Consider the following 14,073-nt stretch of genomic DNA (forward strand, 5'->3'; position numbering starts at 1 on the left):
AATATAAACAAAAATAAAAATGATGAAAGCACTTAGTTGTTCATGCAGTACCTATGAATAGAGAAACTGAGTTAAAATTTTAGACTGAACATTAATTCTATTTGCCTTTGCACAGATGCTAACTTTGATTTTTTTTTTTCCCAGCATTTTCTTCACATTAACCTTACTCGCCAGACTGCAAGCTTTTTTATCTCGATGCTTACAGAGAATGATGAAGGCAAAAGGCTAACCTTCTATTGAACTCTGTGTTTGCATTCAGTTTTGTATTATTTATTACTTTTTAGTTTGCTATTTGATTTTCCACATACACAATAATGAGTGTCATTCGCAGTGCTATTGCTTCTGCACTGAACCCTGTCCTAGCACCTCTTCCATTGTCATTTCCTCAGGAAAAATGTGAAGCCCGAGGATGCTGCTGGAAACCAGTGACAAGTGGAAATGGCCCATGGTGTTATTTTGCTTCGAATGTTGGATACGAATTGCGGAAAAGTCAAAAGAAAACCTCAACAGGTCGGAAGTGCAGCTGAAATATTTGGCTTATCTGCTTTTATTACAAGATATGAGTGATTTTATTATTGAGCCCATTTAATCAGGATATTATTTTGATACAGGATTTGAAGCTCAGTTGCATCGATTGAATTCCCCCTCTCTTTATGGAAAGGATATTGAAAAATTGCTATTAACTGCGGAAATGCAGACAGAAAATCGCTTTCGATTCAAGGTTGGCATGCTTTTGTAGAGAACTGAATCCCCACTGCTTCTTGTTACCCTCCTTTATTTTAACTATCTAATGATTGACCTGTGCAGCATTCTTTTAATGTAGGTTTTATTAGTTTCATCGTCTGATACTAACATGAACAGAAAATTGGCTGACTGGCAAAGAAAACAAATTTCCCAACATATGTCAGAGATATTAAACCTGATTCTCATTCTGGCTGAAGGCAAAGAGTTGGAATACGGATAGCTTTATCTGGTTATCTGACTAGGTGTTCCACAGGAGGTGGTGTTTGGGTTTGCTACTTTACAAATTGATGGCTTTGTGGCCAAGTTTGCGGATGATACAAAGATAGGTGGAGCAGCCAGTTGTGCTGAGGAAGCAGGGAGTCTGCAGAAGGACTTGGACAGATTAGGAGAATGGGCAAAAAAGTAGCAGGTGGAATACGGTGTCAGGAAGTATATTGTTATACACTTTGACGGAAGGTATAAAGGCATAGACTATTTGCTAAATGGTGAGTGAATTAGTGAATTCAGAAATCAGAGGTGCAAAGGAATATGGGAGACCTTGTGCAGAATTCCCTGAAGGTTAACTTACAGGTTGTGTGGTGGTAAGGAAAGTAAATGCAATATTAGCATTCATTTCGAGAGGACTAGAATATAAAAGCAAGGATGTAATGCTGAGGCCCTGAAAGGTATTGGTCAGTCCTTTCTTGGAGAATTCTGAGTAGTTTGAGCCCTTTATTTAAGAAAGGATTGGCTGGCATTGGAGAAGATCCAGAAGAGGTTTATGAGAATGATCCCAGAAATGAAAGTGTTAATGGACAAGGAGCAGTAGATGGCTCTGGTCTTATACTCGCTGGAGTTTAGAAGAATGAGAGATGATCTCATTGAAATCTACCGAATATTGAAAGGTCTAGATAGAGTGGTCTTGGAGAGGATGTTTCCTATAGTGGGGGAGTGTAGGACTAAAGGGCATGGCCTCAGCATAGAAGGATGTCGCTTTACAACAGAGATTAAGAGGAATTTATTTAGCAAAAGTGTTGAATCTGTAAAGTTCATTGCCACAATGGCTGTGGAGGCCAACTTATTGTATATATTTAAAGCAGAAATTAATAGGTTCTTGATTTGTAGTGGTGTCAAAGATTACAGGAAGAAGGTAGGAGAATGGGCTTGAGGGGGGAAATATATCAGACAGGATCAAATGCTGGAAAAGACTTGATGGGTCAAATCGCCTAATTCTGCTCCTATGTCTTATGGTCTTAAATAATGTTTTCTGTTTGTCAGGACCTGTTTATTTTAACAATGGTAAACAGACTTTCCTTTAACTTGATCTTAATGGATGTCCATGAATATGCATTTGATCAAAATACAGTGCAATCGGTTGCAATACCAATTTTTTCACTCAGCTATTTAATGCCTAAATATCAACAAAACAATACTAAAACCATTAATTAAAAGTTTTGTATATTAACTTCAGTTTTGTTATTAGATTGCTATCTCAGTGAATAGCTTTGTTTTGGATATCCCTTTAATTTATCCCACTAATATGCAATTCTGTTTTGTGACTGTCATGTTAAGATTACAGATGCTAACAAACAGCGGTTTGAAGTTGCACATGAAAATATCAAACCATTTAAAGGCCCTGCAGCATCAAATACTAGATATGAAGTTAAACTTACACAAAATCCTTTTGGAATTGTGGTCAAGAGAAAGTCCAACGGAACTGTTTTGTAAGCAATTTCTTTACCAATACGTTTAACAATTTTTGGCATGGTCTGTTATTAACACACATATGACATTTCTTGTCTACTTTTTTATTTAGTGGTAATAAAAATTATATTGCATAGTGATAATAAAGTTTATACAATTGTTTTTATGTTATCAAGTTAATCAATCACAATTTCAAGACAAAAGTGCAGATACTCTGTGGTATCTTTTACAAAGCTCCACCTGTCTGTATATGTTATCTTGTACATTGTCCTTCATATTCATTCTCCACTTTCAATTTCTCTGCTCATACTTCCCTTAACTTTACTTTAAACTCACAGAATTAACCTTCTATGAAGAGCAAAAACTTCCCAGAGTAATGCACACAAAATGCTGGAGGAACTCAGCAGCTGAGACAGCATCTGTGAAGGGTTTAGACCCGAAATATCAACCATTTATTTCTCTCCATAGATGCTGCCTGACCTGCTGAGTTCCTCCAGCATTTTGTGTGTGTAACTCTGCATTTCTAGCGCCTGCAGAACCTCTTGGTTTTGAAAGTTTTTCATCCCATGACTTTTAAACTAATCAACCCATTTGTACCCAACAAATTCCTCCCAATTTAAAACAAAGCCCTTGTCTTGCAAGCTTTTCTCTGAAATGATAATGTTGAATGATGTTGTCCTCTCATTAAGACCAAGCACCCCCCCAAAGTAATCTCCTGTCACTATTCTTCAACATGGAACATTGTCTTATTCCTCCATAAACAATCTGACTGTTTTCCTTCTTTGCAAAATATTCGACATATCTGCATCACATGTTAACATAATGGTCATTCAGCAAATTCTTTAATTGCAATAATGATATAAGATAAATGGTAAGATGTATTTTACCAGATTATAAACTCTAAAAGCCAATCATGCAAGTTTCTAAAGACAGAATTTTCTTTAAGTTAATATTTTAGGAGGTTTTGAAAACAGTGCGCTTATCAGTAACCTTAACTGCCATGCCGGAATTGAGGAAAGTGAACCGTTCCACACAAATTAATATTTACTAATGGTTGAAATGAGGTGCTACACCACAAAGTCTAGAAGGTCCATTAGTTTACATTGATTTCAATACAGAAATCCTGTTGAAATTGGTCCAGGCAGTGCAAAGGAAAGATGCTTTTTAAATTATCTTTAATGCTGATTTAAAATAAAAGAACATGCAGGAAGACAGCTCTGATTTAAAAAAGACACTGGCTTTGTTCTTGGATCAAAGTAATCAGCATGACATATTTCCACCAATTATACTTGTTTTTAAAGGCTCTTTAAATGAGCTTGTTTATCTCAGGCACACAGGCATTAGTGAGAAGGTTTAAAAAACTAATTAGCATACACAATTGAAACTAATAAAATGTTCAGTATAGTTTTCAGCAATTTCCAGTAATTAAAATGGAGTTTTTCACAAGTGGAAGACTAGACGTACTAATTAAAATGCTTCTTTTCTGTACTCAATTTATTCTCTGATGTATTAATAGCACTCGTTACCACCCTTAAAAATGTCAATGAACCTTGCACAAAAAAATAAGTGAACCATTGTGATCCAATCAGTTGATTAGACAGTTTTTAGAAATTTATTTTTAGTGAATATACAAAATAAAAATGAAGTCATTGTGCAAGATCCAAAAGAAAGACTGGAGGAGTTTGTGATGACTCCAACATGCCAAATGTAGACTTGTCCAATCTACTGTCCCAAGTTGCTGCTTAATAGCTTGTAATTTACCTACCACCCCTTCCCCCGTTTAGCACTTCCCCTCAAGATTCAGAATTTCTTTATTCATACCTATGTTAAAACTTAAAGAGCTTTTGTGACACACACAAAGTGCTGGAGGAACTCAGCAGGCTAGGCCCATCTATGGATAGACCTATTGGAATGGGAATGGGAAGTGGAATTAAAAGGGGTGGCCACTGGGAGATCCCACTTTTTTTCTGGCGGACAGAACATAGGTGCTCAGCAAAGCGGTCTCCCAATCAATGTCAGGCCTCACCGATTTCACAAGGCCACACTGGAAGCAGCGGATACAGTAGATGACCCTTACAGACTATCAAGTGACATGCCACCTCAGCTGGAAGGACTTGTTAGGGGCCCTGAATAGTGGTAAGAGCAGAGGTGTAAGGCAGGTGTAGCACTTGTTCCGCTTGCATGGATAAATATCAGTAGTGAGGGCCGAGTGGTCAAGGGATCCCTGTGGAAAGCAGAATGTGGGCAGGGGGGGAAGAAGATGTACTTGGTGATGGGATACATTGGAGATGCCGGAAGTTGCGGAGAATTATGTGCTGAACAAGGAGGGTGGTGGTGAGACAAGGACAAGAGGAACCCTATCCATGGTAGGGTGGCAGGAGGATAGTGTGAGAGGAAGATGGAGTCTCCGACGACCCAGGAGCTGGCGGTGGGACCTGAGAGAGAAGGGACTGTGGACTGGTAGTGGGGGAAGGGGAGACGGGAGGTTTCAGCAGCAGCGCATGAAGCCTTGGCCTAGAGGTCAAGGCTGGAATCAGAGTCGGAGGTTGTGCAATCCAGAGCAAGACTGAAAACCCGCACACCACTGCCATCAATGCTGGTTTCAATTACCGTGGACACCTCTAAAATGCAGTTTGCTCTCTCTGATCTCACCACCAGCTTTTGGGACCCTGGAGACTCCATCTTCCCCTCACTTCACCATCCCCGAACACCCCAAACCTTCCTTCCTCTCAGGTACTACCAACCTCCCCCCTTCACCCCTCTGATCCCAGTTCTCATCAATGCTGGGTCTTCAGCATCATCTCTGACCTTTTCCTCTCAGAGGCAGAATGTTTTGTCCTCAGTAAGTGTCTCACCTTTGTCCCCCCTGCACCCACACCTCTGTGCCCGTCACAAAGCTTTGCTCTTCTTCCATCACCTCTGTCTCCAAGCCTATTTCTTTGGCAAGGACTCCATCCTGCTCCGGTGAATCCTACTCTCATCTTCAACCCTCCTCCTCTATCTGGGCACACCACCTTGGTCTTCTGCCTGCTCTGGACCTTTTCATTGCCAACTGCCGACTAGATATCAACCATCTCGACTTTACCACACCTCTCTTGAGTTCCAACCTCACTCCTTCTGAATGCTCTGCTCTTCACTCCTTCTGCACTAACCCTAACTTCACCATTAAACCCGCAGATAAGGGAGGTGTTGTAGTAGTGTGGCGTACTGACCTCTATCTTGCTGAAGCCCAGCACCAACTCTCAGACACCTCCTCTTACTTACCCCTCGAACAGAACCCCACTAAGGACCGCCAAGCCATCATCTCCTACATCATCACCAATCTATTGACTCTGGGTATTTCCCATCCACCACCACCAACCTCATAGTTCCCGCACCTTGCACCTGGCACCTCCCATTTCTACCTCCTACCCAAGATCCACAAACCAGCTTGTCCAGGTAGACCTATTGTTTCAGCTTGTTCCTGCCCCACTGAACTCATATCTGCATATCTCAGCTCTGTTTCATACCCCTGGTTCAGTCCCTTCCTCCGACATCCGTGACACTTCACGTGCTCTGGTTCTTTTCAATGATTTCAGGTTCCCTGCCCCTCATCATCTTATTTTTACTACGGATGTCCAGTCCCTATACACCTTCATCCCCCAGCAGGAAGTCCTCAAGCTTTCTGTTTCTTCCTGGACACCAGACGGAACCAGTTCCCCTCCACCACCACTCTCTTCTCCCTGATGGAACTTGTCCTCAATCTAAATAATTTCTCCTTTGGCTCCTCTCACTTCCTTCAAACAAAAAGTGTAGCTATGGGCACTCACATGGGTTCCAGCTATGCAGGCCACATTGGTCGCCTACATGGAACAGTCTATGGTCCAAGCCTACACTGGTGACCGTCCCACATTTTTCCTACGCTACATCGATGACTGTACACATGCAGAACTCGTTGACTTCATCCACTTTGCCTCCAACTTCCACCCTGCCCTCAAATTTACCTGGTTCATTTCAAACACTTCCCTCCCCTTTCTCGATCTGTCTCTCTTTCTTTCCGGAGACAGCTTATCTACTGATGTCTGCTATAAACTCATGGACTCTCACAGCTACCTGGATTATACCTCCTCCCACCCTGTTACTTGTAAAAATAAATCCCCCTCTTTCAATTCCACCATCTCTGCCGCATCTGCCCTCAGGATGAGGCTTTTCAGCCAAGAAAAAAAGGAGATATCTTCCTTCTTCAAAGAGAGGGGCTTCCCTTCCTCAACTATCAACGTTGCCCTCAACCGCATCTCATCCATTTCACACATGTCTGTTCTCACCCCATCATCCTGCCACTCTACCAGGGATCAGGTTCCTATTGTCCTCATCTACCACCCCACCATCCTCCTCGTCCAGCACATAATTACATAATTCTCTGCAACTTCTGCCATCTCCAACGGGATCACACCACCAAGCACATCTTCCAACCCCCCCCCCCCCCACTTTCTTCATCAACGTTGCCTCCAAATTACATCCTGCTCTCAAACTTACCTGCTCCATTTCTGACACCTCCCTCCTCTTTCTTGATCTCTCTTTCTCTATCCCTGGAGGCAGCTTATCCACTGATGTCTATAACAAACCAACTAACTCTCACAGCTACCTGGACTATACCTCTTCCCACCGTGTTACTTGTAAAAATGCCATCCCCTTCTCTCAATTCCTCCATCTCCGCTGCATCTGCTCTCAGGATGAGGCTTTTCATTCCAGAATGAAGGAGATGTCCTCCTTCTTCAAAGAAAGGAGTTTCCCTTCCTCCACTATCAACACTGCCCTCAACCGCATCTCTTTCATTTTGTGTACATCTGCGCTCATCCCATCCTCTCTCCACCCCGCCAGGGATAGGGCTCTTCTTGTCCTCACCTACCAACCCACCAGCCTCTGCATCCAGCAAATAATTCTCCAGAACTTCTGCCATCTCCAATGGGATCCCACCACCAAGAACATCTTTCCTTCCCCCCCCCCCCCCACAACTGTCTGCTTTCTGTAGGGATCGCGTCATACACGTCTCCCTTGTCCATTCGTCCCTCCCCGCTGATCTCCTTCCTGGCATATATCCATGCAAGTAGAACAAGTGCTACACCTGCCCCTACATCTCCTCCCTCACTACTATTCAGGGCCCCAAACAGTCCTTCCAATGAGGTGACACTTCACCTGTGAGCCTGTTTGGGTCATTCATTGTACTCGGTGCTCCTAGTGTGACCTCCTGTATATTCGTGAGACCCGACTTACGAATGTTTGTAGATTGGGAGATTGCTTCACTGAGCATCTACGCTCAGTCTGTCAGAAGAAGCGGTATTTCCCAGTGGCCACCCATTTTTAAGTCCACTTCCCATTCCCATTCTGATATACCTATCCATCGCCTCTTCCACTGTCAAGATGAGGCCACACTCAGGTTGGAGGAACAACACCTTATATTCCATCTGGGTAACCTCCAACCTGATGGCATGAACATGAATTTCTTGAACTTCTGGTAATTTCACCAGTCTCCATCCCCTTTTCCCTTTTTCCCCTTATCTCTTTGCCCACCCATTGCCTCCCTTTGGTGCTCCCCCCTCTTCTTTCTTCCATGATCTTCTGTTCCCCTCTATCGGACTCCCCCGGCTCCAGCCCTGTATCTCTTTCCCAGCTCTTTACTTCTTCCCTCTCCCTCCTGGTTTCACCTAACACATTGTGTTTCTCTCTCCCCTGTGCCCTCCCCACCACCAAATTTTAAATCTACTCCTCATCTGTTTTTCTTCAGTCCTGCTGAAGGGTCTCTGCCTGAAACATCGACTGTACTCTTCCATAGACGCTGCCTGGCCTGCTGAGTTCCTCCAGCATTTTCTGTGTGTTGGTTGGATTTCCAGCATCTGCAGATTTTCTCTTGTTCAGAGTTTTTGTGATCACTGTTTCCAAAATGCCCCCCTGCTGAATCCTCAATCAGCTGGCCAGAATAGTTTCCCAATACAAGATCTGGTATGTCCTCTCCTCTGATTTCACTGTCTGAATGCTACTTCAAGAAGCTCGCATAGTTGCACTGAATAAATTCAACCCAATCTAAGCCTCTTGCATGAAGGAGGGCCCAATCTACCATGACGTCAAATTTGTTAGTTTTGCATCTTTCCCTAATCTGCCTGTGCGTATACGCCTCTATCTTCAGGCAGCTACCAGGAGACCTATAGTATAACCCCATCAGTCTGCTTGTACCTTCCTTATATTTGAGCTCTACACTGGAGCTGCAGCTTGATGACACTTGGCTCACACAGGAGAATGCAGAAGTGATAGATAGGAGCTACAGGGAGGTAGTCTCTTCTAGGTTGCAGGAGACAGGTAACTGGGTGACTGTCAGGAGAAGAAAGGGAAATGCACAGGCAGTGAAGAGTACCCATGTGGCCATACCCCTCAATAATAGGTATATCACTTTAGATACTGTTGAGGGGGATGACCTACAAGGGGGGGAGCCGTAGTGACTGGGTTTCTGACACTGAGTCTGGTGCTGGGGCTGAGAAGTGAAGAGAGGGAAAGAAGATTGCAGTGATGATAGGAGGTTCCAGAGTCAGAAGAAGAGATTCTGTCAGCATGATAGAGACACCCAGAGGGCCAGGGTCAGGGATGTCCTGGATCGCGTCCATGGCATTCTAAAGGGGGAGTGTGAGCAGTCGGAAGACTTGATACATGCTGGCATCAGTGACATAGATAGAAAAGGTGAGGAGGTCCTGAAGAGAGACTTTAGGGATCTAGGTAGAAAGCTGAAAAACAGGATCTCCAGGGCAGTAATCTTTAGATTACTGCCTATACCATACGCTAGTGATGCTAAGAATAGGATGATTTGGCAGGTGAATGAATACATGGCTGAGGAACTGGTGCAGTGGCAGAGATTCAGATTTTTCGATCATTGGCATCTCTACTGGGGGAGGTATGACCTGTAAAGTAAAAAAATGGACACCTGAACCCTAGGGGGACCAATATCCATGCAGGCTGGTTTGCTACAGTTGTTCAGGAGGACTTAATCTAATTTAGCAGGGGGATGAAAATGTGAGTGATAGTGCTGAGATGAGGTAGTTGGTTTACAAACAGGCAGTGTGCAGTGAGACACTAATAAGGAGAGGTTGATGATAGGGCAAAATTGTATGCAACTGGATGAGTTGCAATGTAAAAGTTGAACACAATCAAAAAGGTTGAATACAGGACTGAATATGTTATATTTGAATGTGTGCAGTATACGGAATAAGGGAGATGAATTTGTAGCACCGTTACAGATTGACATGTATGACATTGTGGGCATCACTAAATCATGGCTGAAAGAAGATTATAGCTGGGAGCTTAATGTCCAAGGATACAGATTATATCGAAAGTACAGGCAGGTAGGCAGAGATGGTGGTGTGGCTCTGTTGGTAAAAAGTGAAATCATATTATGAAGTGACATCGGGTTGGAAGGTGTTGAATTGTTATGGGTAAAGCCAAAGAACTGCAAGAGTAAACAGACCTGATGGGAGTTATATAGAGACCCCCAAAAAGTCATAAGGATGTGGCCTACAAATTAAAACGAGATGCCAAGAAAATGCATGCCAAGAAGGTAAGGTTACGATAATCATGGGGAATTTCAATATACAAGTAGATTGGGAAAATCAGGTTTGTCCTGGATCCCAAGATGGGAAATTTCTAGAATGCCTATGAGATGACTTTTTAGAGCTGCTTGTGGTTGAGCCCACTAAGAGATCAGCTATTCTGCATTGAGTGTTGTGCAATGAACCAAAATTGATTAGAGGGATTAAAGGAACCCTCAGGGTGGGTGATTATAATGTAATAGAATTCTCCCTGAAATTTGAGAGGGAGAAGCTAAAGTAAGTTATATCGGTATTACAGATATGAAAGGGAATTACGGAGGCATGAGAGAGGAGTTGGGCAGAACTGAATGGAAAAGAACACTGACAGGGGTGACAGCACTGCAGCAATGGCTGGAATTTCCAGAAGCAATTTGAAAGGTTTTAAAAGCCAACAGAAGGCTACTAAAAAGTCACCAAACAGGAAAAGATGGAATACAAACTAAGCAAGCCAATAATAAGGAGGAGAGCAAAAGTTTCTTCAGATATATAAACTGTAAAAGAGAGGCGAGAGTAGATATTGGATCATTGGCAAATGATGCTAGAAAGGTAGTAATGAGGGACAAGGAAATGGTGGATGAACAGAATAAGTATTTTGCATCAGTCTGCACTGTGGAAGACACTAGCAGTATGGTGGAAGTTATATGTGTCAGGGTCATGAAGTATGTGACGTTACCATTACTAGGGAGAAGTTCTCGGGAAACTGTAAGGTCAGAAGGTAGATAAGTCACCTGGACTAGGTGGTGTGCGAAAAGAGTTCTGTAAGTGGTGACTGCAGAGATTGTGGAGGCATTAGTAAATGACCTTTCAAGAATCAATTGATTCTGATATTGTTCTAGATGAATGAAAAATTGCAAATATCACTCCACTCTTCAAGAAGGGAGAGAGACCGAAGAAAGGAAATTATAGACCAGTTAGTCTGACCTCAGTGATTGGGAAGATATTGGAGCCGATTGTTGAGGATGTGGTTTCGGGGTAGTTGAACACTCATGGTAAAATAGCCCCTAGTCAGCATTGTTTCCTCAAGGAAAAATCTTGCCTGGCAAATAAGTTGGAATTCTTTAAAGAAACATACAAGCAGTATAGACAAAGGAGAATCGGTTGATGTTGAAGGCCTTTGACAAGATGTCACACATGAGACTGCTTAAGAAGTTAAGACCCCATGGTATTACAGGAAAGACACTAGCATGGATTAAGCAGTGGCTGGATGGCAGGAAGCAAAGAGTTGGAGCCTTTTTTGGTTGGCTGTGGGTGATTAGTGATGTTCCACTGGGGCCTATTTTGGGACCGCATCTTTTTACAATATATGTCAATGACATGGATGACAGTCTTATAGAAGTAGAGAGGCTAAAGAAAGACTTAGTCAGATTAAGAGAAAAGGCAAAGAAGTGGCAGATGGAATATTATGTCGGGAAGTGTTTGGTCATGCACTTTGGTAGAAGAAATACAAGGGTAGATTATTTTTTAAATGAAGAGAAAATTCAAACATCTGAAGTGCAAAGGAATGGGAGTCCTTGTGCAGGATTCCTTGAAGGTTAATTTGCAGTCAGTGGTGAGAAATGTTAGCATTCATTTCAAGAGGACTAGAATATGAAAGCAGGGATGGAATGTAGAAGCACTGGTGAGGCCTCACTGGAGTATTGTGAGCAGTACAGGGCTCCTTATCTAATAAAGGATGTGCTGGTATTGGAGAGGGTTCAATGGACATTCATGAAAATGATTCTGGGATTGAAAGACATCATATGAGGAGCATTTGATGGCTCTGGGCCTCTACTCACTGGAATTCAGAAGAATGTGAGTGACCTCATTGAAACCTATTGGACGTTGAAAGGCTTTGATAGAGTGGATGTGGAGAGGATGTTTCTTATGGTGGGGAAGTCTATGACCAGAGGACACAGCCTCAGAATATAAAGTCATCCTTTTAGAATGGAGAGTGGAGGAATTTCTTTAGCCAGAGAATGATGAATCTGTGGCCACAGATAGCTGTGGAGGCCAACTCATCAGGTATATTTAAGGCAAAACTTGATGGATTTTTGATTAAACAGGGCATGAAGTGCTTTGGGGAGAGGGCAGGAGGTTGGGGCTGAGAGAAAAAAAATTGGATCAGCCATGATGAAATGGAGCAGACTCAATGGGCCAAATGGCCTAATTCTGTTCCTATGTCCTATGGTCTATGGTCTTATATGTCTTCAGTCAATGAGCCCTTCAGTATGTTCTTTCTGAATGCTGCTGTGACATTCTCCCTGATCATTAATGCAACTCCTCCAACTTTTTTTACATCCCTTTATCACGTCTGAAACATCAAGCTTTTGGAACTTAGACTGCCAGTCTTGTGCTACTGTCAACCAAGCCTCTGTAATGGCCACAGCATTATAGCTGGATTCCCTGACCCAGACTCGGTGACCTGCCATATCCATATCCTCCTTGCATCAAATAAACTTGCTTTAGCCTATCAGTCCCACTGAGCTCATTACCCTGACCCTGCTTGTCTTTCCCATCAGGCTTATTTGGCCTAATGACTACCTTCCCCTCAATCTCTCCACCTGCTACCTGTTGCTTTGGTTCCCACCTTCCCCCACCCCAGTGCCATGCTAGTTGAAGCCCTCCCAAATAGCACTTGTGATTCACCCTGCAAGGACATTGGTACCCCTCTGGTACATGTGCACTTAGTCCTTCTTGTACAGGTCCCACCTGACCTGGAAGTGAGTCCAATTCAAATGATCCAGGTTCCCGAAGCCCTCCCTCCTCCACCAGCTCCATAGTCTCATATTTAATTGTCTACATTAATGTTTCTTGCTTTGCCTTGATCTTATGATTTACATTAATTTAGTGCTGCCATTAATTTAAAAGGTACCAATCAGTTTTATCATCAATAGCACAAGTCACAGTAACACAGTGAAGATTTCAGAAACGTCTGTCAAAACTTTATGACCTTTACACAAATGATCAAGAAGTGTTATTTAACTCCTAATTCTGTTGTATTTATGAAAGGACATATAAGAAAAATAATGTTAAATGAGCATATGCATGTGAATATTGGATTTCTCAATAATCATGTTACGTTCTGAACATTTCAATTATCTTTGAATTCAATTATTTTACCCAGTGTGAGGTATAACATCATGTAAATATATTTACATTACTAATTCAACAGTATTTAGCCTCATCAGTTGGAAACAACCTTTGTTTTTACATTTTTATATGAAGCTGATGATTAACTGAAACCACAGGGCGCAAAAGTAAAGTGAATTTTCTACTAACTTAAATAATTTGTTCCACATTGTGCTGTTCAGGTTGCTTCAGGTAACACATCATGTAGAGCAAAGAGTAATGATACTTTTTTTCTATAGGTTCGATACTTCATTCGGGCCCCTACAGTTTGCTGATCAGTATTTACAAATGACTGCTAAACTTCCCAGTCACAACATCTATGGACTAGGGGAACACGTTCATAAACAATTTCGGCATGACACTAATTGGAAGACCTGGCCCATCTTCGCCAGAGATGCATTTCCTAATGGGGTATGAAAACATGATGCATGTCAGTTCATTTTAAGCGAAGTCATCAGGGAGTTCCACCTGTCCTTTAAAAAGAGACTGCTTGATGATTTTTCTTCTGATAGAACAATTTATTAGTTCCACTGCAAAGGATGTTCAAAATTTAGCTGAAGTGATGTAATGTGAAAAATTCTTCTACACCCTCATTAGTAGAGGTCGCTGAATAAAAAGGTCATGAGATCAAGCCCCACTTTGCCTAACATAGCTTAATGGTTCAGTGCAGGATTGGACCATTTTGCTTTTTTTTATGGTGCCATCCTTTTGCTTTTGAGGTGCTGAACTGAGGCAAAGCGCGTTCTGGCCATAAAAAGATCTCGTGGAATTATTCACAGAAAATCACAGTTTCCTTGAACAGCATTTATCTTTCAACAGCACTGCTAAAGTATATGTGCTTATCATTTAATTATTGCCCCTTCAATCTTATTGTAAGCAAATTGGCTGCTACAGTACATAACCCTATGTTATAATAGTGACTAATCTT

At 42.3% G+C, this 14,073-nt stretch overlaps 1 protein-coding gene across 8 annotated transcripts in view; it reads left to right on the top strand.

Moving 5' to 3' along the window:
• si (sucrase-isomaltase) overlaps positions 1-14,073 on the top strand; it is a 202,242-nt gene that overhangs the window by 32,925 nt on the left and 155,244 nt on the right. For all 8 annotated transcript variants that reach the window (XM_072255413.1, XM_072255408.1, XM_072255415.1 and 5 more), the window contains exons 5-8: positions 390-510; positions 612-721; positions 2,296-2,447; positions 13,385-13,556. In XM_072255413.1, coding sequence (XP_072111514.1) covers positions 390-510; positions 612-721; positions 2,296-2,447; positions 13,385-13,556 — 555 coding nt within the window. The remainder of the gene's footprint in view (positions 1-389; positions 511-611; positions 722-2,295; positions 2,448-13,384; positions 13,557-14,073) is intronic.

Source organism: Mobula birostris, chromosome 4, assembly GCF_030028105.1.
Source record: "Mobula birostris isolate sMobBir1 chromosome 4, sMobBir1.hap1, whole genome shotgun sequence".
Taxonomy (NCBI): domain Eukaryota; kingdom Metazoa; phylum Chordata; class Chondrichthyes; order Myliobatiformes; family Myliobatidae; genus Mobula; species Mobula birostris.